General features: G+C 40.3%; 3 protein-coding genes across 8 annotated transcripts in view; 2 read left to right on the top strand and 1 right to left on the bottom strand.

Annotated features, from left to right (window-relative positions):
• ulk2 (unc-51 like autophagy activating kinase 2) overlaps window positions 1-4032 on the bottom strand; it is a 32214-nt gene extending 28182 nt beyond the window's left edge. For both annotated transcript variants that reach the window (XM_048264957.1, XM_048264958.1), the window contains exons 1-3: window positions 2767-4032; window positions 334-426; window positions 175-216 (exon numbers count right to left, since the gene is read on the bottom strand). In XM_048264957.1, coding sequence (XP_048120914.1) covers window positions 175-216; window positions 334-426; window positions 2767-2856 — 225 coding nt within the window. In that variant the 5' untranslated portion in view covers window positions 2857-4032. The remainder of the gene's footprint in view (window positions 1-174; window positions 217-333; window positions 427-2766) is intronic.
• Window positions 4033-6379: 2347 nt separating this feature from the next.
• On the top strand, window positions 6380-12759 carry LOC125308434 (aldehyde dehydrogenase family 3 member A2-like). Of its 2 annotated transcripts, none has more exons than XM_048264955.1 (11): window positions 6380-6525; window positions 6927-7090; window positions 7205-7436; window positions 7763-7848; window positions 9307-9515; window positions 9784-9901; window positions 10129-10270; window positions 10366-10532; window positions 10910-11009; window positions 11093-11331; window positions 12111-12759. In XM_048264955.1, the coding sequence occupies exons 2-11, from the start codon at window positions 6929-6931 to the stop codon at window positions 12123-12125; spliced, it is 1470 nt and encodes a 489-aa protein (XP_048120912.1). In that variant the 5' UTR covers window positions 6380-6525; window positions 6927-6928; the 3' UTR covers window positions 12126-12759. The 2 variants fall into 2 exon arrangements, with proteins under 2 accessions (XP_048120912.1, XP_048120913.1); XM_048264956.1 differs by having other exon boundaries at window positions 6411-6508.
• A 146-nt stretch (window positions 12760-12905) lies between these two features.
• LOC125308433 (aldehyde dehydrogenase family 3 member A2-like) lies at window positions 12906-22193 on the top strand. 4 transcript variants are annotated; one of them, XM_048264953.1, is made up of 11 exons: window positions 12906-13230; window positions 14218-14434; window positions 14630-14861; window positions 15659-15744; window positions 16128-16336; window positions 17778-17895; window positions 17993-18134; window positions 18589-18755; window positions 19619-19718; window positions 20504-20766; window positions 21103-22193. In XM_048264953.1, the coding sequence occupies exons 2-11, from the start codon at window positions 14279-14281 to the stop codon at window positions 21115-21117; spliced, it is 1488 nt and encodes a 495-aa protein (XP_048120910.1). In that variant the 5' UTR covers window positions 12906-13230; window positions 14218-14278; the 3' UTR covers window positions 21118-22193. The 4 variants fall into 4 exon arrangements, with proteins under 4 accessions (XP_048120910.1, XP_048120908.1, XP_048120909.1 ...); XM_048264951.1 differs by having other exon boundaries at window positions 14175-14434; XM_048264952.1 differs by having other exon boundaries at window positions 13214-13230; window positions 14214-14434.
• Window positions 22194-23643: the final 1450 nt, after the last annotated feature.

Here is a 23643-nt window from a genome sequence, read left to right as displayed (position 1 = left end):
TGGGTGTGCACTGTCAGTCCTGGTTTTTGCATAACGTGCAAATGTGTATCACAATCTGCCATTTAGTCTGTGTTGATTTCAAAAGTCAATGACAGGTTGGCCACCGTCTTGCTACAATGCCATGGGTGTAAAACAGAAACAAGGCTCAAAATTCAGGAAAAAAGGGCTCCTTACCTGGACATCATAAAGGGCAACAATGTTTTCATGCTGAAGCTCCTGAAAAAAACAACACACAGACTTATTGTCATAGGCATATTGGTACAAATCTAGGCTAACAATATAACACAGTGCATTGTGTGTTAAGAAATCCTTAAATACATTGCAAACAAGTACCTTCAAAATTTTTATCTCCTTGCCAAGCAGAATCTGAGACTTGCTGAGATTCTTCTTGTTAATGCTCTTGATGGCAACTTCCCAGTCAGTCTTCTGCAAAGATCAAAGGAATCCAAGGTCCATTAATATAACTCATCTGATTCTTTCCACTCAAACATTTTAAAAGGATGTGGATGAGCGAAGCACAGGCATTAACTTTGTGAATAGATTGTTTTTTTAAATGTGTGTTGTGTGACCACGATTGCAGTGTCTTCTATTTAACATGTGAATGGAGTCAGGCATGCAAAAACAGAGGGAGATCATTGGGCATATAAAAGGCAGGATCTCAGCCAAATCGGCCTAATTTTCAATCCCCTCAATGAGAGACATCCCAGGCACGCACAAATCAACAAGATATTCTCCGGCTCACACAGATCTTTGTCGGGCTACATCTGTTAGGAGCGTGCCATCTCACTAAGGGCATTACTTCAAAACCGAAGTGATAAATTGGTCTTTAGCCCTTGAGCAACGGCAACGCCACCTGAATAGTAACAGGTTGAGGAGAGGAGGCCTTCCATAAAGCAGAGCGGCTGTATGCAGATAATGGGAGCATGAGTTAAGATTGAGGAGTGGAGCCTCGGTGCAAAAAATCTATGAATAGAGGTCTGCTTTTCAGCTAAATCTAGGTTAATAGGAGATGTTCTTGCGGCACACTCTCGGTGCACAGCCCGGCACACGCACACGCACACACGCATACACACGCACACACACGCACAGAGCATGCAAGAGTGGCAATATCCATACCATCTCCACCCGAGCCTGCCTAGCCAAGCGTGACAGGGCACAGCAGCGCAGTACAACATTCAAACAAAAAGAAAAAAGGAGAAAAAAAAAGAATGACCCCCTTCCAGCTGGGTTGAGAAGTGGAGGTTGGGGGTCTACATCTCATCAGCTAAAATGGGAACAACACTAAGAGGGACTTGGCACAGACCAAAGATGAGAAGATATTGTTTTATGAGGAGAACGAAGCCATGATATCAGACTGAATCACTACTGTTTCAGACTGCGTCAGTGTGCTATTTTCACCAGGACAGGACCATTAACCAACCAGTGATACAGCATAGGCTACGCCAAGCCTTTCAACCCTTCTGGATAACGGACGCGTGGTCTACATCTGACATACACTCATCTATATGGAAATAGAAAATGATGTCATATTCCCTAAGCCGCACTGAGAAGTTGTCTTGCCCTCTTAGTCACCTGGTGTAAGTATGTGGCCATCAGTCAGCCTTTACATGCACCAATCATCTCTCTCTTCAGTGGAAATAATCCTATAAATAAACACTCTACAGATGCAATGTTTATAAATACACCTCATCACATGCTGGGTTCAGGTTTGCTCATAGGCATGAAGCAGTACACACACACACACACCTATAGCACAACAATGCCAGAAGCCTAATGAGTCTAATAGGAGAGAAACTGGTTGTATGGGAGGTTGGATGTCTAAAACATCACATCACCTCTATGATCTATTTTAAATTAAGCATTCTAAAATATCATACCCAGGCAACGAATCATCTATCATCAATTATCAGGGTCAGCTTGATAAACAGGTTTTGTATTACGCCAACTGCATTCACCCAAGAGTATCAGACTCCAATCTAGGCTACTCTCAATTCAGGTCTGTGTGCAAAGAGAATGGGTCTTTTGCCAATTGCAACAGCAGCACAAATGGACTAGCCTACAATCACCTGAATACTGATGAATTGGCCTATAAAGATTATTTCTCCTGCCAAAACTATCATATTTATTATACCCAAGAATCTTGTCCAAGATAGACATGGTGAAACATAATGATTGCTAACTGCTGCATTTTTAGGAGATAATAGATAACATGAATAATATCATTTATTTTAAAAAACATTTCAGATTACAAATTCTGGCTGCAGAATATAAATGATGAAGTCAGAATATGACAACAGAGAACCTCCACCCAAGATAGAGGTAAACAAGCAGACAAGCCTCTACGTCACCGAGCTGGGCCGAATGGTATTTGAGTCACAGCTTTATGAATGAATGGCTCGTGTGTCTCCTTTTCTGCAAGATGCATACTAAAATATGTGTCTAACATAGACTCTGTCGTACATAGTGATTGCATGCTGATAACGCGGTTCAGGTATACCCTGTGCTTTTAAGTATTTGTTTTGAAATTAGTTGGTTTCTGCAGGGGTTGTGTAATACATGTGGAATTGTCAATAGCTAGTCACATTTTTTTTTATTGACCAAAGGCCCGTGATATTACAGATAACAGTGCATGCAGATTTTTTTTAACCAATATACATCATGCATACATGCATTGCGTCTGCTCTGTGTGCACAAAACCTCAGATCAGGCTTAACATGCAAAGAAAATGTAGGTTAGTCTATAATAAGAAGGGACAAAATAACTTACTTTTTTATGTCGTCCTTTGAAAACGACAGCAAAAGCTCCATGTCCAACTAGGTCCTTCCTACTATATTCAAAGTCTCCCACCGTCTCCATGTTTAGTCAGTGTCCGAGTAAATAAGCACGTTATAGATGATGATGCTTGGCTGCTCGGTTACCACTGAGCTAACATATTATTTGGCCATTGAACGAAAAGATATTCTACTCTATTCTGAAAGACTTCCAATCTCAATATCATTTTAAAATAATTCACACCGCAGACAGGTTCTATTGCACATAAACAAAAACAGGCACAGGCGAGACGGTCCGATTACACCAACATGGACCGATGCATTTTGCAGTCCAATAAAACGTCTAGAATACTCTTACTCGACGTCGCGATGATGGGATGACCCACACTGTAATGTATCATTGCTATGCTAGCGATGCTCCGTTTCTTACCAGCACCTTGGCTTGTTATGTAGCGATACACTACCTGCTGATATTCATGCTTGTCAATCAAGGTGACATAATGGGCAGCGTCCAGCTGTCATTTCATGACACAATTAGCTCGTAATCAAGTCACCAAGGAAAGCTAACATTTTATTGTGTCAATGGCCCTCGTATGGCAACTGACAAACTACATGGTTTTAGTTCGTATTCCTGATTTGCAAACAAAACATCACTGTCTCTAGTTATCTGGCAAAGCCAACTGACATATTTTGCTATCAGGCTAATATAGTAGCTACCTTAAGGTGCTCGCTAACAAACAAACAAGGCGTGTGGTTGAAATTCTTTACGATTTTCAGGTATATCTAGCGTATAATATTCTATCCCGTCAGCAATCGAGATTAGAATACAAGGGTAGGCTACTCAGGATCGTCGAAGAATGGAAGTAAGGTTGTCACAATGACAAATCGGTCTTCTCATTCTTATCTTTCCCATTAGTAGGCTAAGACGTTCTATGAAGAAGAGTCTGTTTTCTCAATGGAACTGTGGCGTCCACGTGACAATCTTCTTTTTAATCCCAAAACTGGACCATCTCTTCGATATATTCTTCTTTGAATATTCTTGTCAGCAGCTCCAGAGGTCCACTTGAGAAAGGGACCACTGTGTGTTACGATGGTTCAGCTAACATTAGCCAGATTAGCTTGCTATTTCCCGTGTAGCAGTCGATTTCTTTGCAAATGTTGTGCTCCAGCCGAGAATGTTAAACACGTTTCTGTCACGTTTGGATCTGTATCATGTTCGTACAGACCACTTCCCTCGGTGCAGCAATACAATGTCACTGCCGTAGTGTGTGGACTTCTCTTTAAATGTTTCTTCTTCCGCGAGGGCTGTGGTGCTCCTTCCGCAAGGAAATGTAGTCCCCAGTATGACGAAATTGCAGTTTATTTTTTATTTATTTTTTCCTTTATTTTATAATAAACCGCTGAAGCTATATAGGGCTATAAATAAACACACATTAATGATCACGTTAATCTTAACATACAGTTTGACATGATTTTTGTTTCTTTTAATTATAGGCTAGGGTAGGCTAGTAGAGTAGACCTGAATATGAAGTAGGCCTTAACAGAGATACTACCAAAATTAGATCATACAATTGAAAAGAGAAGGGAGGGAAAACAACAATTCATTGTGGTGCATATGCAAATAAAACAGTCTCAAGCTTTTTGCACTAAATGCATAAGAGGACTGTTGCCTGACTTTGGTTTATGTGTGAACAGAAGGTAATTAACGCCTGTTGGCTATAACCAACCATATTCTGTGCTCTGGCCATAGCCCTAGCCTGTACAAGAAATCTTTAGTACATATTTAGTATATTACACTTATATATAGCCATATTCTACTGCTCCTCATCCTACACTTATTCTTACTACTCTTACAATGTTACTGTTTCTGCACTACACTAGCACTATTACCACACTGCACATAGCTGTAGAAACTGTACATATATCTGTCTATATGGTTCATACTGAATATCCATATTTATTCTCTTTTTCTTATAATATATTCTGTTACACTGATATATATTATTCTTATAATGTTACTGCTACTACACTGCACATATCTGTACATGTTATTCATACTCCTAGCCACATTTATAGTCTGCTCTTATAAGGTTAGGCTACTGCTAATACACTGCACATATTTATTTCATTTATATGACTATAAACCACTTTCTGTAAACCAACTGTATACTACTGTCTACACTATATATCCTGCCCTGTCTATGCACCACCTGTTTATACTTTGTATATCACATTGCACTTTTCTGCTTTTTTGCACTTCTGGTTAGAGGCAAACTGCATTTCGTTGTCTTTGTACTTGTACTCTGCGCAATGACAATAAAGAATCTAATCTAATCTAATCTAGTAACCTAACTCAGGGCACCCAGTTATGCCAGTTCTGACCAGAAAAGGCTACATGAACTGGGAATAGGCAAAGAAGACTATATAAGAACAAAGACAGAACCCAACCTAGGTCCTATGAAGGATACAGAGCATGTTGAGGAATGCACATTAATGACAATAATTGTAGGCTTGGACAATCTATCAGTCTTGTCTACTCTGGTAATATCTCATTTGAACTAATTTAATCTGATCAGATATTATTTGCCGTAGGTTCTATAAACAAAAACAGGCACAGGCGAGACGGTCCGATTACACCAACATGGACCGATGCATTTTGCAGTCCAATAAAACGTCTACAATACTCTTTCTCGACGTCGCGATGATGGGATGACCCACACTGTAATGTATTTGCCGTAGTTGCCGTATTATTTGCCGTAGTCGTAGATTGCGTGATCATATGGTCCTGACAACTTGGTCAATATTAAGAGTATTGACAACTGTTGGCCTAATAGACTAACTGTCAGTTCACTACACAGCACATAAGATGGTTTCCTCTGGCAAGACAAGCTGTCTTGCGCCATCTGGTGGCAATACATTCCTCAAAAAGGTGAAAATGGGCAACATTTTGTATAACAATATAAATGATTTGGTAAAAAAAATAACAATAATAATAATATATAATAATAATAATAATAATAATAACAATAACAATAATAATGTTGTTATTATTATCATTATTGTTGAGGTTATTATGATGTTATGTTGTTGTTCTTCTTATTATAGATTCTATCTTTGAAATAACTGGGAGAAAGGGGGAAAAGGCTAGAGCAGACCTCTACTCTGAACAAATGTACGGTAAATAATAGAACTAGCAGAGTTATTACAACTACTGAAATGCTGCCATGTGGTTTTACATTTTTCACTAACACTTCATCCTCAAAGGTAGTGTGGGTGAACCCAGATGAACAGGGTCTAAGTTCACTCAGGCTACCCTAAAGGACCACCCCACTGATATCCACAAATAAACACACTTCACCATGGATTGGTGGTCTTGATTAAAGGGAAAGATTGTAATAATCTTTCTTTCTTTTTTCTTTCTTTCTTCCAGTATAACACTCAATTTTGTGTCTGACTGAATTGCCCTGTCATTTCCCCAAGCCCAAGCTCAAGGCCAGACAGAGGCCTCAGCTGCTCCTGAGTAAACACAGGAAATGAAATATCAGTGACATGCGGCCGTTGTGATTCCGACACGACAGGCGGCGGTAGAGTAGGCCTAGACTAAGCTACTGACGTTTAGTCGGCTCAAAACCATAACACAGACTCAGAGAGCTGTTGATGTCGATTCCAGCCAGCCACCACTGTCACACAGGGCTATCCAAAGGTATTTTTTTTAGACCAAACACCTATGTGATTAGGTAATATTTCCTGTTTGGTAAGTGTCGAGCTTCTTGTAGGCTAGGCTATGTTTCATGAATGTCGATGTATTATACGATTTTCAACACATTTTTCTTCATTACGAAAACAGAGAAACATAAGTTGGTTAGTCTAACGTTAACATTAAAAAGCTATAAGTGTTTATTGCAGCGGTGTTCAACAGTGTACGATGCTTAACCCTGGATGCAGAAACAGTAGCTACGGGCCAAATGGAAGACACACTCATATCTGTCCTCTCTAACAGGACAGGACAACAATGGTTTTCGTCGGTTGTTGTACAGTATGATGATGAAGTATAACATTTTTTCTTCTAGGAATATCGTCTGCCCTTTAAAAAAAAAATCTAATCAGTAGATAATGACTCCGTCTGTGGCTATCTGTCATGCCTCTTCTCTTCAGGAATGTCGTGCCAGCAGCAGGCCGTTGAACAAGCCAGGCAGGCCTTCCAAACAGGGAGGTCTAAAGACCTGTCTTACAGAATAACCCAGCTCAAAAACCTTCACCGGCTCATCTCAGAGAGGCAAACAGACATTGTTGAGGCTCTCAAGAATGATCTCTATAAGGTAGGTGGTGCCTATGTAGAAGTCCAGGTTGCAAATAAATACAGTAATCTATGAATGCTGTGCATTGCTGGTCCCCTGATGCATTTTCTACTGCACCCCCACTGGCCTATGTAGAGTGAAAATGGCACACAGCTGTATGAGATGATCGGACTAGAGGGGGAGATCAACCTGGCAGTGGACCGGTTGGCGGAATGGGCGGCCCCTCGACCCGTGGAGAAGAACCTCCTCACCATCTCGGATGAGGTGTTCATCCAGCCTGAGCCGCTGGGTGTGGTGCTCATCATCGGAGCGTGGAACTATCCGTGGGCAGTCACTCTTCAGCCCCTCATTGGCGCTATTGCTGCAGGTGTGGTGCTCGGAGAATGCCACTAATCCCAGTTGTGCCACTCCTTCACATTCCCTAGCAAGCCTTTTTTGGCACTTCTCCTTCACATCACTCCTCCTCCCTAATGATATGTGTAAATACTGGAACAAAGCAAGGTGCCCTTGTTATGTGTTGGCCTCAGCGGGATAGCTTTTCAAAAGCGTCCACACCAAAATGTGTTTTGTGTCATTGTAATGTAGATTTGAAGCTTCTGCTATGATCATGTAATGGTGTTTTGTCTCCTAGTTTACCTACTCCTTACAGGGATTAATTTTTATCTTAATCTGGTGACTGTCATATGTCCTCAGGCAATGCTGCTGTTGTGAAGCCGTCAGAGGTGAGCTCTCACACAGCCAAAGTCATGGAGGAGCTTCTGTCTCTTTATCTGGACAAGGTAAAACCCACCTCCACTATGAACTACACTGCTCAAAAAAAATAAGGGAACACTTACAGTTTTCCACAATTGTTCAAACACATTTTTTGAAACCTTCCACCCTTTTCTCCATTCTCAAACTACATTCACAGAATGTCTGACAGTTCTTGCAAAATAAAACACTCGCCTCAAAAGTTTTACTTGTGCTCAGAACCAAACAGTGTAAGAGTACCTATCCAGTGTATGATTGAAGTGTTCCCTTAATTTTTTTGAGCAGTAAAGTATTATCTAGTTCAATATTTGCCATGGTGTATCTTATTACAGCAGGACAATTTTATAGCGGTGTCTGGCCAGAGTTAAACCCATGTTGATTTTTAGTATTAAAAGCTCAACCCAGGTAATGTGTGCCTGTCTAACAATTCATTTTTTCAGTTCAATTCGATTATCGATTATCTCCCCATTAATTGACTAATAGCAATTTATACATGTTGATTTACATATCTAAATGAAAAAACATAAATTCCTTAACATTGCAATATATGTTTATTGCTCTTAAAATTCCAAAATAAAAGACTATACAAGTGCAAAGTAATGCATTCTTAGTCAGAGGTAGCATTCAATAAAGTTCAGTAGTGTATAGGTCTAATTGAGTGCCTGTCACTTTAAAGAGACATTTGGAATATTGATCTGAAATCATTTTGCAAATCGCAATATCTGTCAGAAAAAGTGCAATGCGATATTTTCCCCAAATCATGCAGCCCTATTGCTAATGCATAAGTGTTGTGAATGCAAAATGCAGAATTTGAACCTCATTGTTTGCCTGATTAAACTACTGTAAAACCTGAGGATGGACACAAAGCTGTAGGAGTATTTCAATTTACATACAACAGCGCCTTTGAATCATGGAAAAAGACATCTGTTAGGATAGGTGCACAGTAGATGAGACATTGCACTGCTAGATTCCAATCTCATCCACTGGAGGGAGCATTGACTCATTAAGCTTTTAGACAGCTCTGGTGAGCAAAGGCGGCCATCCTGATTTGCACAGGGTGTTTTTCCCGGACTGTCTCACTGGTGTAATTTTATGACAAGGTGAATGGTCATCACGGTTTGTCAGAGCTTGTAGCTGACATTCGGTCTGGTCTTTCATCCCAGGTACTATTACCTTCATACACTCTTACTACCACGTTTTTCATGCACAGCAGGTTAGGGACTTGAGGTAGGCAGTTTTTGTTTTACGCTGCTGCCGGGTGTTCTCTAATGCATCTCATTCATGAAATACGAATACTGAAAAACTAAATATGCAGACCGAATGTTATCCCAGTTACAACTCGGGTCCAATCTGAATTGACAAGATATGGTTTTGTCTGAATGGATTAAACAGTGACTATGCCTTGGTCAAATAACCCTGGTCCAGATCAGGACGCTAGGCTGAAAGGGGCATCAGTTTCCGAACAAATGAATGTGCTCACCCACCAGGAGATGTATCCCGTGGTGTTGGGAGGCGTCCCTGAGACCCAGGAGCTGCTGGAGCAGCGGTTTGACCACGTCTTCTACACGGGAAACAGCACTGTGGGGAAGCTGGTGATGGAGGCGGCCGCGCGCCACCTCACCCCCGTCACCCTGGAGCTGGGAGGGAAGAGCCCCTGTTACATCGACAAAGACTGTGACCTCAGCATTGCCTGTCGGTAAGTGTGGTAAAACATTAAGCTGAAATAACAAACTTGGATCACTTATTCTAGTGTCGACAGAGATTTCAACTTCTTCTTCTATATCTTGCTTGTGCTACATCTGTCCACATATCCCTGTTCTGGAGATCTTGTCAATCCATTTGATAATCACAATAAATAAAATAAAATACTCAATAACTCAAAAGTGCTCATCAAAAATGTTTTTTTTTTCTTGTTTTATCTGGGTTGTAAATGATGTGAACGTTGCTGTTATGTGCTTTGGCAGCCGAATCACCTGGGGAAAATATGTAAACTGTGGGCAGACCTGCATTGCTCCCGACTACATCCTCTGTGAGCCTGGCATCCAGGACCGTGTAATTCAGGAGATCACTAAATGCATAAAGGTCAGTGAATTAGCACTAATTTATGACGGATTAATTAATTCATGGTGGTGGTTGACTCATCATTCTCAATAATCATCAAAATCTTCTTCAGTGTCAGGCCCCATTGATAGCTGACTTATTTCGCATTTGGTAAATAGACTTTCTCATTGTCTGACTCATTAATGAACTCTCTTTTGCTCTCTCTTTCTCTCTCTCTCTTGCTCTCATGGGCTGATTTCTCTTGCCAGGAATTTTATACGGATGACCCGAAGACTTGCACGGACTACGGACGCATCATCAATCAGCGCCACTTCAAGAGGCTGATGGCCCTGATGGAGGGCAGCTCTGTGGCCGTGGGAGGGGACACTGACGAATCCCAGTGCTACATCGGTACTCGCACCCCTCCCTTGCCTAACGACATACCTATGATTATAATACCAGTCTGTGTAGAGTGAAGGGATCTGATTGTTTTTTCTTCACATCAGCGCCCACAGTTTTGAAGGGGGTGACGGCAGACTCCAAGGTGATGCAGGAGGAGATCTTCGGGCCTCTGCTCCCCATCATTACCGTGGACGGAATGGAGGAAGCCATCTCCTTCATCAACCAGAGGGAGAAGCCTCTGGCGCTCTACGTTTTCTCCTCCAACGATAAGGTGGAGTGGAAAATCCGATACTAATTTACAGACCAAAACTTAATGTAACGTTAAAACTTTTTTTTATTGATTACCTTGATGCATGAAGTCCAACAGCAATATAAAAAAAACAGGTAGTTCTTAGACAATAACGCGGAAGAAGTGAATTAAATAGTAAAACAGTTTCCTCATTGGGGTCTACGTTATTAGTACTTTAATCAGGAGGACTTTATCTTCCTAATCTTTATCTTTTGCTCTATGGAATCCACACCTTTGTTGCCTGTGTCACACCTTACTAATGTTATCATAGTTCTATGCCACTCATATTAGTCCCATTATATGTAGGTTTCTTACTAATAAACCTGATTCACCTGATTACTGTTGTTTGTTTCTTGTAGCTGATTAGACAAATGATTTCAGAAACATCAAGCGGGGCTCTGTTGGCCAATGACTGTCTGGTGCACTTCACCATCAGTGACTTACCATTTGGGGGTGTCGGTGAGGAGATTCCCCTTGTGCAATTCACAGACTGTTATTGTCACAGCGTTGATCTGCCCTGATTTAAACCCATCATGTTTCAGGCAACAGTGGCATTGGATGCTACCATGGCAAATACACCTTTGATCAGCTGAGCCATCTCCGCAGCTGTCTCATAAAGAAGCTGAACATGGAGGGGGTGAACCAGATGCGCTACCCACCGCACACCACCAAAAAGCTGCAGTGGGCCCGGCTTTTCCTCCTGAGACAGGTCAACCTGCGCCGGTGGCGGCAGTTGGCTAAGGTGGCTGTGCTTACAGTCTTAGCAGCGTTTATAGTCCAGGTAAGCACAAGTTTAAAAGTGAACTGAAACAGCCTTCTCAACTTTGATTGAAAGGATTTTCTCCACATGCTAGATTTCAGCCTAGAATGTTCATTATTTCAGTTCATATTGCTGTTTATCCATGGCACTATTCATCTTATTCAGGTCTGTTTTTGTAAAGCAGGTATCATTTCTGTCTCATCCTCAAATTCATTATGATGGTTCATGGTCATGTTAGGAACCATATGCCTACATTTTTACTGGTCACCCTGGTTATTCACCATGTGGTTTTGGGAACCATGCTGCCAAATATATTACCATTAACAGCTTTTACCAGTGCCAACTGTGTTGTTGTTTGCAAGGATAATATGTTGGCTGTTAGCTATCTTGTTAGTTTTAGATAAAAATTGTGATGCCTCTTCAAAATGTGCTTGGGATACTTTTTTATTCTGAAATAGTTTTTTATCATTTAAATAGCTCTTTTCCTCTGTCGCCGATTCCCTTCTCCGGTGTTTTGATCCAGAAAAACACCAACAGATATGCCTTTGTTCTGCACAAACAATGTATTTACTTGTTGAAGAATTCAAAGCACAAAGAGGCCTATGATCTTCCAGCTTTAATTACTCGCTATGCTACAGTGCCACTGCAGTAAATGGAGCTTTTGTTTTAAATAACCTCTTACCTTTGTAAACATCACCTATGTATTTTGTATGCCTGCACTCTCAACTGTGTTTTTGTTTGTAACCGGTTAATTGTCAGTATCTCATGACAATGTCTGATTCTGTCTCTTCCTTTCACAGAGGTTTTTAAGATAAGGCCTCAGAAGTCCTGATAAATGATTGCAGTTCTTTCGGTGGAAGTTATCATGTCTTCCTTGGACAGAATAAGACGTCAGTATATGAGAGGAAGATAAGATGAGAGAGCAGTCATCACACATGCCCTCCGACCGACGGCCAACAGTGTAATAACCCTGCACCTTGACGACAACAGCAAAAGGCATATTTTTATGGCAGTCAGAGCTCATACTCAGCTGTAATGACTGCACTCTGAACAGTGATTCAACCGCAGTTCAATACCAGATAATCATGTCATGTGCAGTACCATCCCAAATCGTCCAGTGCTGATACGTCATATCTTTTATGCGCCACCCTTGGACAACGAGGGAAATACACAAAGCTGTGCCCTATATACACTGGTGTCAAATTCAGGTTATATAATACAGTCATAAATGTTGGTTCAGTCAGTCATGCATTTGCACATATTTATAAATCTTCTTTACTATCAGGTCATTTATACATTTCTAGAGTCTACATGGACATGTAGGTAGCCTACTACATTGCACATTCATGAATGATATTTGGTTATCATTTCACATTTAGTAACATTATTAATGACGTTTTATTTATTTTGGTCAAATCATTTCAATACAATAAAACATTTCTGTTCATATATTTTTGCTCCTTACACTTTAAAAACATTTGTACTTTGTTTTTAAAAATAATTATAAGTTGTCAATGAAACACAATGAATACCAGTAATCAGATACCGTTTTGCCTTAACGGTATTCAGTTTTGATTTGTTTAACTTAAATACATTTTGGGTGAACACGGTTCACTTTGTTTTGCATTAGGCAGGGTGCAATGCTGGTTTCTGAAATCCTTGTATCGCTGTTGCAAATAACTCAGTAAACAATGGAAGTTTTATGACGTTTGGTCTGGAGTAGTAATTAGGCTACTGAGAAACCCAGTGATTCAATCGCAATTCAATACCAGAGAATCATGTCTGCAGTACCATCCCAAATCGTCCGGTGCTGATACGTCGAATCTTTTATACGCCGCCCTTGGACAACGAGGGAAATACACAAAGCTGTGCCCCTTGCACTGCAGCCACATTACTACGGGCAGTCGAGCTCCTGTGAGGGTAAGAATTCAACAAACCCGCTGTTCACCAGAGTATTAGAGATGTTTACTTAGTAACCTGCTTGATTAAGTTGCCGGTTGTTGCAGCCTGCTTATTGGGATATGGTGCGAGATTCAGTCTTAGCATTGGACAAAACAGTAGCCTAAATTGCTGCCTATGTGAGTTTTCGGAAGTTTTGTCTGTTTTCAAACGCGTTTCACTTTCGGGAAAATCATCTACGGAAATAGCGTTATTTGGGCTGAGTGCAGCAAATGCATACGCTAATTGTTGTAACTGGTTTAGGCTACTCTGGTTAATAATAATAATAAAAAAAAGCGTCAATAAATTCGTTTGACTAGAAACTTCAAACAAGTAAATGTCATGTCTCTGCAGTTGCCATTACGTTATCTCTGTCGTCTGGGAAGCTGTATCGCACTGCAAGTTTGCGAGCTGAAACGAGCTTGACATTTTTATGAAATGTAAACAAACACTAAAAACACAGTTTATTTTTTGCATAAGATAGACAAACTTGTGTTAATAAGCAATTTGTGATCTTATTTATTAGGCTGATAGATTATAGGCCTATGGGCTATGACAATTAAGTGAGTTGATCATGTGTAGGCCTATTGCCATAGTGTATACTCTACAAGTGTATTGCCATAGTATAGCAATACACTACAATATTATGCAAATATTGTCCTGCTGTTGATGTATAGGCTAATGTTTGGAAATCCTATGTCAACAAAGCAAGAAAATATCCTGTTATATGACCATAACAAAGGTTATATTATGATGTGTCTAATGATGTCTGAATAATAAAACATAAAATATCAAAATATTTCTGTGATATAATTTATACATTCGCACAAAGTTTATTTAATGTATCAATATTTAATTTCATGCTTGTCCCCACATCATTTTTTTTTTTTTTTTGCATCATGTATTTTTTGTGTGTGTCTGCACAGATTTAGTGTGGCACTTAACCTGATATCTTCCTTTGTTAGCCAGCCAAGTTGCTGTTCTGCCATTGTGAAAAGAGGGTGGGAGCGCAACATTGGAAATCCTACTGATGGAGAAGCAGGCAGTGGACAGTGCCAGGAAGGCCTTCCTCTCAGGCAGGTCGCGACCCCTGCCATTCAGGCTTCAGCAACTCCGAAGCCTGCATAGGCTTATCACAGAGAAGGAGGCAGAGATAGCAGCAGCTCTCAAACAGGATATTCATCGAGTAAGCATTATCTTAGATTTTATCAACCAGTTCATATTGATACGACACGTTTATCCATTATAATGAGTGACTTTGGAAGGAATTTATTTCATTGGCATATTTGTAGAGTATTCTGTGTTCAGTAGCTTGTCTGTTTATTGACTAACTAGAGCAATCATTAAACTGAATAAACCTGGGTGTTCTTCTCGCACAAAGAGCCAGTTTGACACTCCACTGTTCGAACTAATTGGGCTGGAAAATGACATCAAGTTGGCAGAGAGCAGTCTGGCAGACTGGGCCGCCCCACGTCCGGCCAAGAAGAACCTCCTCACACTGTCGGACCAGGTGTACACGCAAGCGGAGCCGCTGGGTGTGGTACTCATAATTGGAGCCTGGAATTACCCATGGGCCCTCACGCTGCAACCTCTCATTGGAGCCATCGCTGCCGGTACCAACCAATCGCTAAACCGTTTCAGTATCCAATATTGATACCACAGATGAATGAAGACCCAGTTAGGCAATTGTTGGACAAACAGTAACAGAGTTTTATTTAATACAATAGTCATTAGTCAGGGTTTAAATATCCTTCCAGGCTGACAGGAGATGGCGTTGGTCATCCCATTTTATGTGGACTACACTGAATCAGACCCTGATTAGTGCCAACTTGGCAATCTAGAGCAGATAGCAACTGATGCAGGGGATGCACCCATGCAGAACAGTGAAACACTGCAAAACCGTAATATTCACCCTTATCTCTAAACACATTGACACATACACAAAATAATGGTGCCAAAATGGGTTCTTCATAGCGATGCCATAGAAGAACCTTTTGCAGTGCTTCAAAGATACCGGTCTTTGAAGAACCATTTAAGAAAAGGCAAATAGGTATGAAAACAGTCTTTCTGAAGAACCATTTCCGATGTAAAAAACATTTCACTTGATGTAAAGGTTCAACACAAAGTCATGGTTCTTTATGGAACTATATGTGATGGAAAAACAAACATTTAAGGACCTTTATTTTTTAGAGTGTACTCAGGGACAGTACAGGAACAGAAAGAAATATAAACAGCCATCTCATATGTGGAAGAACACATAACAGAAACATCTGGATATAAACTAATCCTGTACTATAAAGAGTTCTGATTCCAATAATCTCATCAGATTTACGGTTGTCTGTTTTGAGATGCTTCTCACTTCCATTTTCTGTTATGTTTTCTGTTTTTCTGTTTCATTCTTGCTGGACAGGAAATGCAGCTGTGGTGAAGCCCTCTGAGCTGAGCAAGCACTCTGCCAGTCTCCTCAAAGAACTGCTCCCTCAGTATTTGGACCAGGTTCACTCCCTTGTGTTTCTATTCCTCTGTAATTAGTGTTTTGGCTTTTATTTTTCATTTTAGCTCTGTGTGTGTTGGTGCCAGTGGCAGTGACCTTACTGCCACCCCTCTCATACTGTTGCTCGTCTTAAGGATTTGCAGCAGTATTTGGTCTGTACTGGGATATGTACTGATTTGTTTCCATTAAAGTGCTGCAGTATGCGTGGCAAATAGTTAGTTCACTGGGCTCTTTTGACATTTCTAGTTTCTGATTATAAAGTTCCGGAGACATTCTTAGACAAATTCTTATCAATTTGAGGGTGCTTCAAGTACTTCAAAGATGTATACATTGAAATATATATATAGAATATTATATTTTCTTCTATTTTTGAAACATTTTTTAGGAGATGTATCCCGTGGTGTTGGGAGGCGTCCCTGAGACCCAGGAGCTGCTGGGGCAGCGGTTTGACCACGTCTTCTACACGGGAAACAGCACTGTGGGGAAGCTGGTGATGGAGGCGGCCGCGCGCCACCTCACCCCCGTCACCCTGGAGCTGGGAGGGAAGAGCCCCTGTTACATTGACAAAGACTGTGACCTCAGCATTGCCTGTCGGTAAGACTAGTGACTATGACTAGTTTTAGGAACTGCACATATTTAACATGCTGACTTTGGACTGGAATGATTTACTTTCATGGAAAAGTTTGTTTTAACATAGCACGCCTATCAATTTCTTGTTACAGTTTTTTCTGAATGCTTAAACACAACCGTGATTCTTATAGCACAATTTCTAAAACTATTAATACTTATAGCAAAACCACTCACTGAGTTCGCAAAACTAAAAGCACAAACACTGCTTTGCACTCCGTTTGCAATTTCGTAACACACTTTGCACAACTGTAGGCACAATTCACTGCACAACACTATTTTTGCGGAACTGTAAACACAATTCATGCTTTACACTCAATTTTCAAATGATCAACACACTCCTAGCAAATCTATACACATATATGGCTATTATTTTCACTATTTTGCCAACTCTCTGGAACACTTTTTCATATGAAAACTGTTTTAGATAATTAGTTCACTTTGCAATCAGCCTAAGCACTATAAATAAGCCACAGGTAATGTACAATGGGGACAATGGAGGGAGCAGGAAGAGTGAGAAAAGTAAGAATTAGAGGAGGCTGAAGAATAGGACGTGGAGGTGAAGAAGTAGGAGGAAGAAGAGGAGGAAGAGGATGCAGAGGTAAAGAAGTGAGAGGGAGAGGATGACAAGGACAAGGAGGTGAAGTTAGAGGAAGAGGACAAGGAGGAGCAAGAGGAGGATGAGGAGGGGGAATAGGAAGGGTAAGAAGAGAAAGAAATAGCCCTTTTACAGGCAAAAAAATATATTATCATGTCAGGCCTGGATACGTCATTCCAGAATATATTTTCCCCGGTGCCTTGGACTAGGACATTGCATGTGATGTAGACGACATTTTGAGAGAGACGACCCGATGTAGACTGATTTGTTTTGTCTTAGTGACATTGCTATTTTGTGTTTTGACTTGGAAAAACACACTTGTGTTTGTTTTGATGTGTGTAAATAAACACTACATGTAATACTTGAAGTTTGGATCCCTGTATGTTTACAGAACTATGACAAAAGTATGACCTCAAACTGACATAGTCTACCTTGTGCACAGAGAAAGCAAAAGCCAGATGTGTTTTTATTCATACCATCAGTGTGCCGTTGGCACATTGTGTGCTTACTATTGTGATGGCTTGTGTTTACTGTTTGATACGAAAACACAATTTTTACGAAGGTGTGAAGAGTTAAGCAAGGTGTGTTAGCTTTTGCAAGAGAACTACAATGTTTTGCTGATTGGATGAAAGGTTTTCCAATTTGTGTGTAGAGTTTTGCAAAAAAAGCCATAGTTACAAAAAATGTGCTTAAGCAATCAGAAAAAACTGTAATTCCCAATCATTCACAAAAAACACAATCTATTCCAACATGAAACAACTGTATGTCTTAAATTATTCTGAAATCTGATGGACTGATTTGTTCCTTAAGTCGCATCACTTGGGGAAAGTTTGCTAATTGTGGTCAGACCTGCATCGCACCTGACTACATCCTGTGTGAGCCTGGCATCCAAGATCGAGTTGTTGAAGAGATTCAGCGGACATTACGGGTTAGTGTCCATAACTCTGCAGGTGATTTACAGTGTTTGATGTTTTCATGAGTGTAGACTTCCATGTATATATATATATATACCTATGTAATTGCAGGAGTTCTACGGTGAAGACCCTAAAACCTCACCAGACTATGGTCGCATCATTAACCAGCACCATTTTGATCGTGTCATGGCTCTCCTGGAAGGCAGCTCTGTGACTGTGGGTGGGAAGAATGATAGAGAAGAATGTTACATTGGTAAGGAAGTTGAATTAACACGTTGAATATGAACAACATTTGTATTCAACTTGGTAGCAATTAACCAGCAATCCTGTAAAGGAATTAAAAAGGCACATACTGTGAGTGGTCTTTGGCAAATAATAATGTGTCTTTACAATGTACTGTATATGGGAGTCATAATATGATACATGCTTATCAGCATGGAAAATCAATTCCATGTGATACTCTCTGGTACAATGAAAACTAACATGTACTGATTAGAGTTTGCCAGGACAGAGGTACACACGCATAACAGGAAGTTAAGTTTAAAAAGTCCTTGAAAAATACTTGCACCCTGGAGAAAGCAAGTAACACATCATAAGGAATACCACAAATCTATTTTAATTGATCCAGTGGTCAAAGCCATTGTGCTTTTAAAGCAAGTTTATTACATTGATGTAAATCTGACATCCTCATCTTTTGCCATCCTCAGCCCCCACCATCTTGCGGGACGTGTCCCCTCATGCCAGGCTCATGCAGGAGGAGATCTTTGGGCCTGTCTTGCCCATTGTCTCCGTCAGTAGTGTGGATGAGGCCATTCGCTTCATCAACGACCGGGAGAAGCCCTTGGCTCTCTATGTCTTCTCACAAGATAAGAAGGTACACAGCACAAAGTATCACAGGGTGTGTTGCTTCTTGGGAATCCCGACTGTTGCTTAGAGATGTAAGCAGGGGCAAGATAGTCATGGATAATGTTCATTAAAAAAGTAATTATCACTAGGCCACATTTCCTACTAATACTTCCTACTCATACATTGGGGCAAAACCCCTAAAGTTGTCGTCAATGCCATTTGGTCTCAGTCAGTCAGCTGATAAGAGGGCAAGTGTCTATATAGGTGAGGTTGCTGAGGTTTAGTCATTATCATATCAGCATTCATCGTAATACAGTACTGTGAAGTCAAATAAGTTGAAATCAGTTTAAAACATCAATATGGAAAGCATGATTTTAAACTCTTGATGCACACAGAAAGCAAATTAAATCAGTGCATACAGTACTGTATATACCAGTACTCATACTCATACATGGTGAGTATTAAAAACGAGTAATCATCACAAGGACAAACCTAATTGAAACATGTTGGGGGTATGGCCATTTATTGTATGACAATAGCCTGGGTGAACCGCATAACCAGCATGGGACACGCTTTATGGCAGACAGAGGAGTACGATTAATGGTTGGTTAAACACTACCTATGGCTGCGCTTGAGAATTATTTGGAATTGAGTAAACAACTGCATTTAGAACCCAGAGAGATGTCTGTGCTGTACTTCAAAAAAGGTTTGGTAATAGTTTCATGGACCAATTTAAGTTTAATTTAACTGCTGGTTACGCACCTTGGAACTCGGAAGTGAATGCAGCGCCCCCAGAGCCCTTCTCAATCTCAGTTGTGTCAGCCAAGCTAGATAAATAAAAGAGATATCAATTAACAGTATTACAGCAGCTCTACCTTTTGTTTTTTTTAGGTGATAAAGCGAATGCTTTCTGAGACGTCCAGTGGTGGAGTGACCGTCAATGATGTCATTATGCATTACACAATCAACTCTCTCCCCTTTGGTGGTGTCGGTGAGGTTTACAAATCATAAGCAAGCTTAAGCTAACACTTAAATAGGAAATGTCCGCATCAACAGTACATTGATGACATTGTTATTCAATATTTTGTTTTATTCCATATTCCATAGTGTTAACCAGGCTTTTGCCTATCAGCAAAAATCAGACATATTTGAATTTTCTGATAAATTATGATGGCCTGTGCATTAGTTAATTAAAATACAACAAACATGAATGAAAACTCATTCATGTTTGTTGTATTCCCCATTCATTTAGACTTCTATGTAAAACTAGCTATGTAATTGGTGTCAGGTGTGTTTTTTGTCATCCACAAGGCCATTCCAATTCCACTGCTCCCATGTTCTGTACTGCTTCAAGGCAGAGTATATTGCACTCAGGAGCTCCGGTCTCAGCACACTGTGCTTCTGGCCAGTCGTCAAGTTTGGGCTAAGATGTGGCTGGAGCCATTTCTGTTGTTTTTGCCATCTATTTTAAAAATCTTGCAGACTAAGCATTTCATGGGTGCTCACAATAAATATAAAGTTGCTATAAACTCTCTCCTCTCAAGTAAACCGTTTTATTATTTCCTTGGCACTTTGTTGTAGGCATGTCCCTTTTAGTTTTCCTAATGCACATTTCACTGTTACTGGAACTAAATGTGCTATATGTGCATTTGTAGGACATGTTTTGTTTGTAGGACATGTTTTGTTAGAACTAACCAGGCTTTAAGAAAGTAAAAAACAAGTAGTGAGCTTTGTCTTCTTCCCTGTTCTCTGCCTCTCTCCTCTTCCACCCTGTAGGAAACAGTGGGATGGGTGGCTACCACGGCAAGCACACCTTTGACCGTCTTAGTCACCACAGGTCCTGTCTCATCAAAGCACTGGCCATGGAGGGCATGAACCAGGTCCGCTACCCGCCGCAGAACACCACTCAGCTGAAGAGGGCCAAGTTCTTCATGGTAACTCGCCTCTGCAGCTGCGCTCGGTTCACGTGCGTTTGGGCTGTCGTGGCCACCATGGTGGCGCTAGCCCTGCTAATTGCACTGCTGGTGGTGCTGCTCAAGGTGAGGTATAGTAATCGTGTTCATTACATACACTACACCTCATGTCCACGTGTGTAAAACTATGGATTTGTTGTGATCTAAGTAAATTGCTGCTGCAACACCAGTTTCCCCTTGGGGATGAATTAAGTAATGATCTGTCTCTATCTATCTCCTTGTGCTGAACATGTGTGTGTGTGTGTGTGTGTGTGTGTTACATATTATTCAGTACACAAAGATCAGCATTTGCTGTTGCTATTGTGTCAAGTTGCCATACAGAAGATTATCTATGATTATGATGTTAGGAGGATGTTTATGATGGTTCATGATGGTAAAACTAATTGTTTTCTTGATTTACAGGACACTCCAGTGTGATGACTGCTGCTTCAAATTCTGTCACACAATACAATGGTCACTAATACTTTTATAATAGCATTGTTTCCATCATAAGGGAAATAACCACTTTGTTTATTAATCTATATAGTAGCACTTTTTTGCAACTATACTACTGATAGCAAGAAATAGTACCATTTTACTAAATAGTATTTCCTATTCTATCTTTCACACTTTATTACAATCATTGAGTATAGAACATGCTTTCAAGATGTATTTGTTTCTTTCATGTCTAAAATTCTTAAACCTAAAAGAGTGGTTCGCAATTGTAATCTAGCACACTTTTTGTCTAAATCAGTGACTTGCTCCTCAAGCTCTAGCAGTATTTGTGTAGGCCTACACTGTTTATCCACACTCCTGGCTCTGTCAAAATGTAAAACAAAGTGCCTTGAATGAAGCTGTACACTATTCCAGCCAATCAACATGGCTGCTTCAGGAGCACAGCCACAGTCATTTAATTGTCTGTCAAGATCAAATATCAACAACCTTGCGGTAGAATCGTCTATAGACTATAACTTATCTACTTAATCTTATCTTGCTACTAATGTATATATTGCCATATCTGTAATAGAAAAAAACATCTTTACTTCCTTATGATGTAATTTTCCCCTATCTGTTTTATTTTCATCTGCTGCAAATCATCCAGATTGAAAAGCTCATTTTGGTCTTCCTTCCTGGAGGGAAAAGGTATTTGATCCTGTCTGACACTAGATGGCATTATTTGGCCATCCAGACTCTGTATGTGGCAGGTTTATGCCAAGTAGGATGTCTCACATCCTAAACCTGGTGCTAATCACTGGGACCGAAAACAGGTATTGAGCCTTTAGAAACTACTGCTACATGCTAAGCAGTTTTAACACAAAGTTGCACAGTGAGAATGTAATACTGTTTTTAGAAAAATATCACAACATTTTGGTCTTTGGACTTTTTTGTGGGGTGATGTTATTCAGTTGAAATGTAGTGTGTTTATTATGAGATGTAGTTCAGCAGCACAGTCAGTAATACAGCACAAAGGATGTCAATAGATAAATGCAAATAAAATAAATAATAAAATAGCAGCCTTTCATTCTTTGAAAAATGATTGTGCACCACACAAAACTACAGTATGTTACTGCATTTTCTAAGTGGATAGGAAATGGTTTAGACAAGTTGATTTATTGTGTTTCTGGTAGTACACAGAGAGTGTCATAGTGTCATGATACCATATCAATTTGTAGAACTCTATAGCTTTCTGTTGATTTTCTGCTCTACTTTTCTACAGCCGTAATTGTGCATTTTAATAGATAGTAGTACACAATTTAACAAGTTATCATTTTTATGTCCATGCTAGTCTTTTATTTTATTGCCATTACTCTCAGAAAAAAACTACAGCCCAGATTCAAACCTAGTGGCGGTAGTGCCAGCATAGGACTCTGGGCTCTGTCTGGGTGCTGGTTTCATTGACAGATAGCCAGAGTAGCATTTCTAGTAATGCTGAAATCAGCAATGACACCCACTGGGGTGATTTAGACTGCTGGCATTGAAAATGCACTTTTTTGGCACAAAAATGCCCACCGGGTTTTATTCCCTCTCCCGCCATACCAGCTCACCCCTAACGTGGCCAGTGCCAGAAGAGGCAAACACATACATGCAGTGTGTCATCTGGTTACCAAAAATATATATTTTTAACCATAGAACCCATACTGTATGCTCATGTTCTCTTCTTGGCAGATGTGGCCATTCTTCAGTGCTTGCTCACCTTTCCAGATAAAGTCTTGGGTAGCAACAAGTGCTCCTTTCGCCACATTTTTTCAATTTAGTCATGAAAATGGTGAAGTCACAGTTCAGCAAAGAGAGGTTGGACTTGGATAGTCCACCCACAGAGACTTAACATCACCTTAACTAAACCCAATCCTCAACCTCAACCATAAATTGTATTTAACAGTGTCAACAGATAGTTTGTTGATAATCTGAGCATATGTAGATAGTCTGTTGGTGGAATATCCAAGTAAAGTGTTACTGAGGTTTATTGGGGCTGCATGTTTTTTGAAGATGATTCCTAAATCTAAACACAAAATATTTGTGTTGATCTTATTTGCCCTCAGAGCAAACTGGAGATATTGTCAACACCAAGATGCACTGCTTTTCCCCTTGACTTGGCAGTAAGAAGCACGTACATTACTCAACGACGTACCTACCACAAGATGAAAGCTGAATGTTTTATGTGGAGAATGAGATATGAGATATATAACTCCGGAGAAAGCACTGTGTGTGGTGAAACATTGCTACGCCAACATTGCTGTACTGTATGCTGCCATGCACAGAGGCTCACAAGTATGCATTTGGTCTAATCATACTGACATCTAAACAAATTGCTTTTTTCCTGAAATTTGCTCTTTATAATTCAGCATCTTGTCGGTTGTAGACGGCAGCCTGAGGCTGTGGCTGTTTTCATGAGATTGTGTCTGTCTGTCACCTCTACATTTGAGCCCGAACAGATCACACAGAAAGGGTTGGGTGGGTGATAGC

The sequence above is a fragment of the Alosa alosa genome, chromosome 15 (genome assembly GCF_017589495.1).
Source record: "Alosa alosa isolate M-15738 ecotype Scorff River chromosome 15, AALO_Geno_1.1, whole genome shotgun sequence".
In the NCBI taxonomy this organism is placed as follows: Eukaryota; Metazoa; Chordata; class Actinopteri; order Clupeiformes; family Clupeidae; genus Alosa; species Alosa alosa.
This window is presented reverse-complemented; position numbering and strand designations above follow the sequence as displayed.

Bases quoted from the DNA above. Each gene is read 5' to 3' on its own strand.
- LOC125308434 (XM_048264955.1), top strand. From the start codon at position 6,929: ATGTCGTGCCAGCAGCAGGCCGTTGAACAAGCCAGGCAGGCCTTCCAA. The intron at 7,849-9,306 runs GTAAAACCCACC...CTCACCCACCAG, and splicing joins TGTCTCTTTATCTGGACAAG to GAGATGTATCCCGTGGTGTT. The intron at 11,010-11,092 runs GTGAGGAGATTC...ATCATGTTTCAG, and splicing joins CTTACCATTTGGGGGTGTCG to GCAACAGTGGCATTGGATGC.
- LOC125308433 (XM_048264953.1), top strand. From the start codon at position 14,279: ATGGAGAAGCAGGCAGTGGACAGTGCCAGGAAGGCCTTCCTCTCAGGC. The intron at 14,862-15,658 runs GTACCAACCAAT...CTTGCTGGACAG, and splicing joins CATTGGAGCCATCGCTGCCG to GAAATGCAGCTGTGGTGAAG. The intron at 18,756-19,618 runs GTACACAGCACA...TGTTTTTTTTAG, and splicing joins TCTTCTCACAAGATAAGAAG to GTGATAAAGCGAATGCTTTC.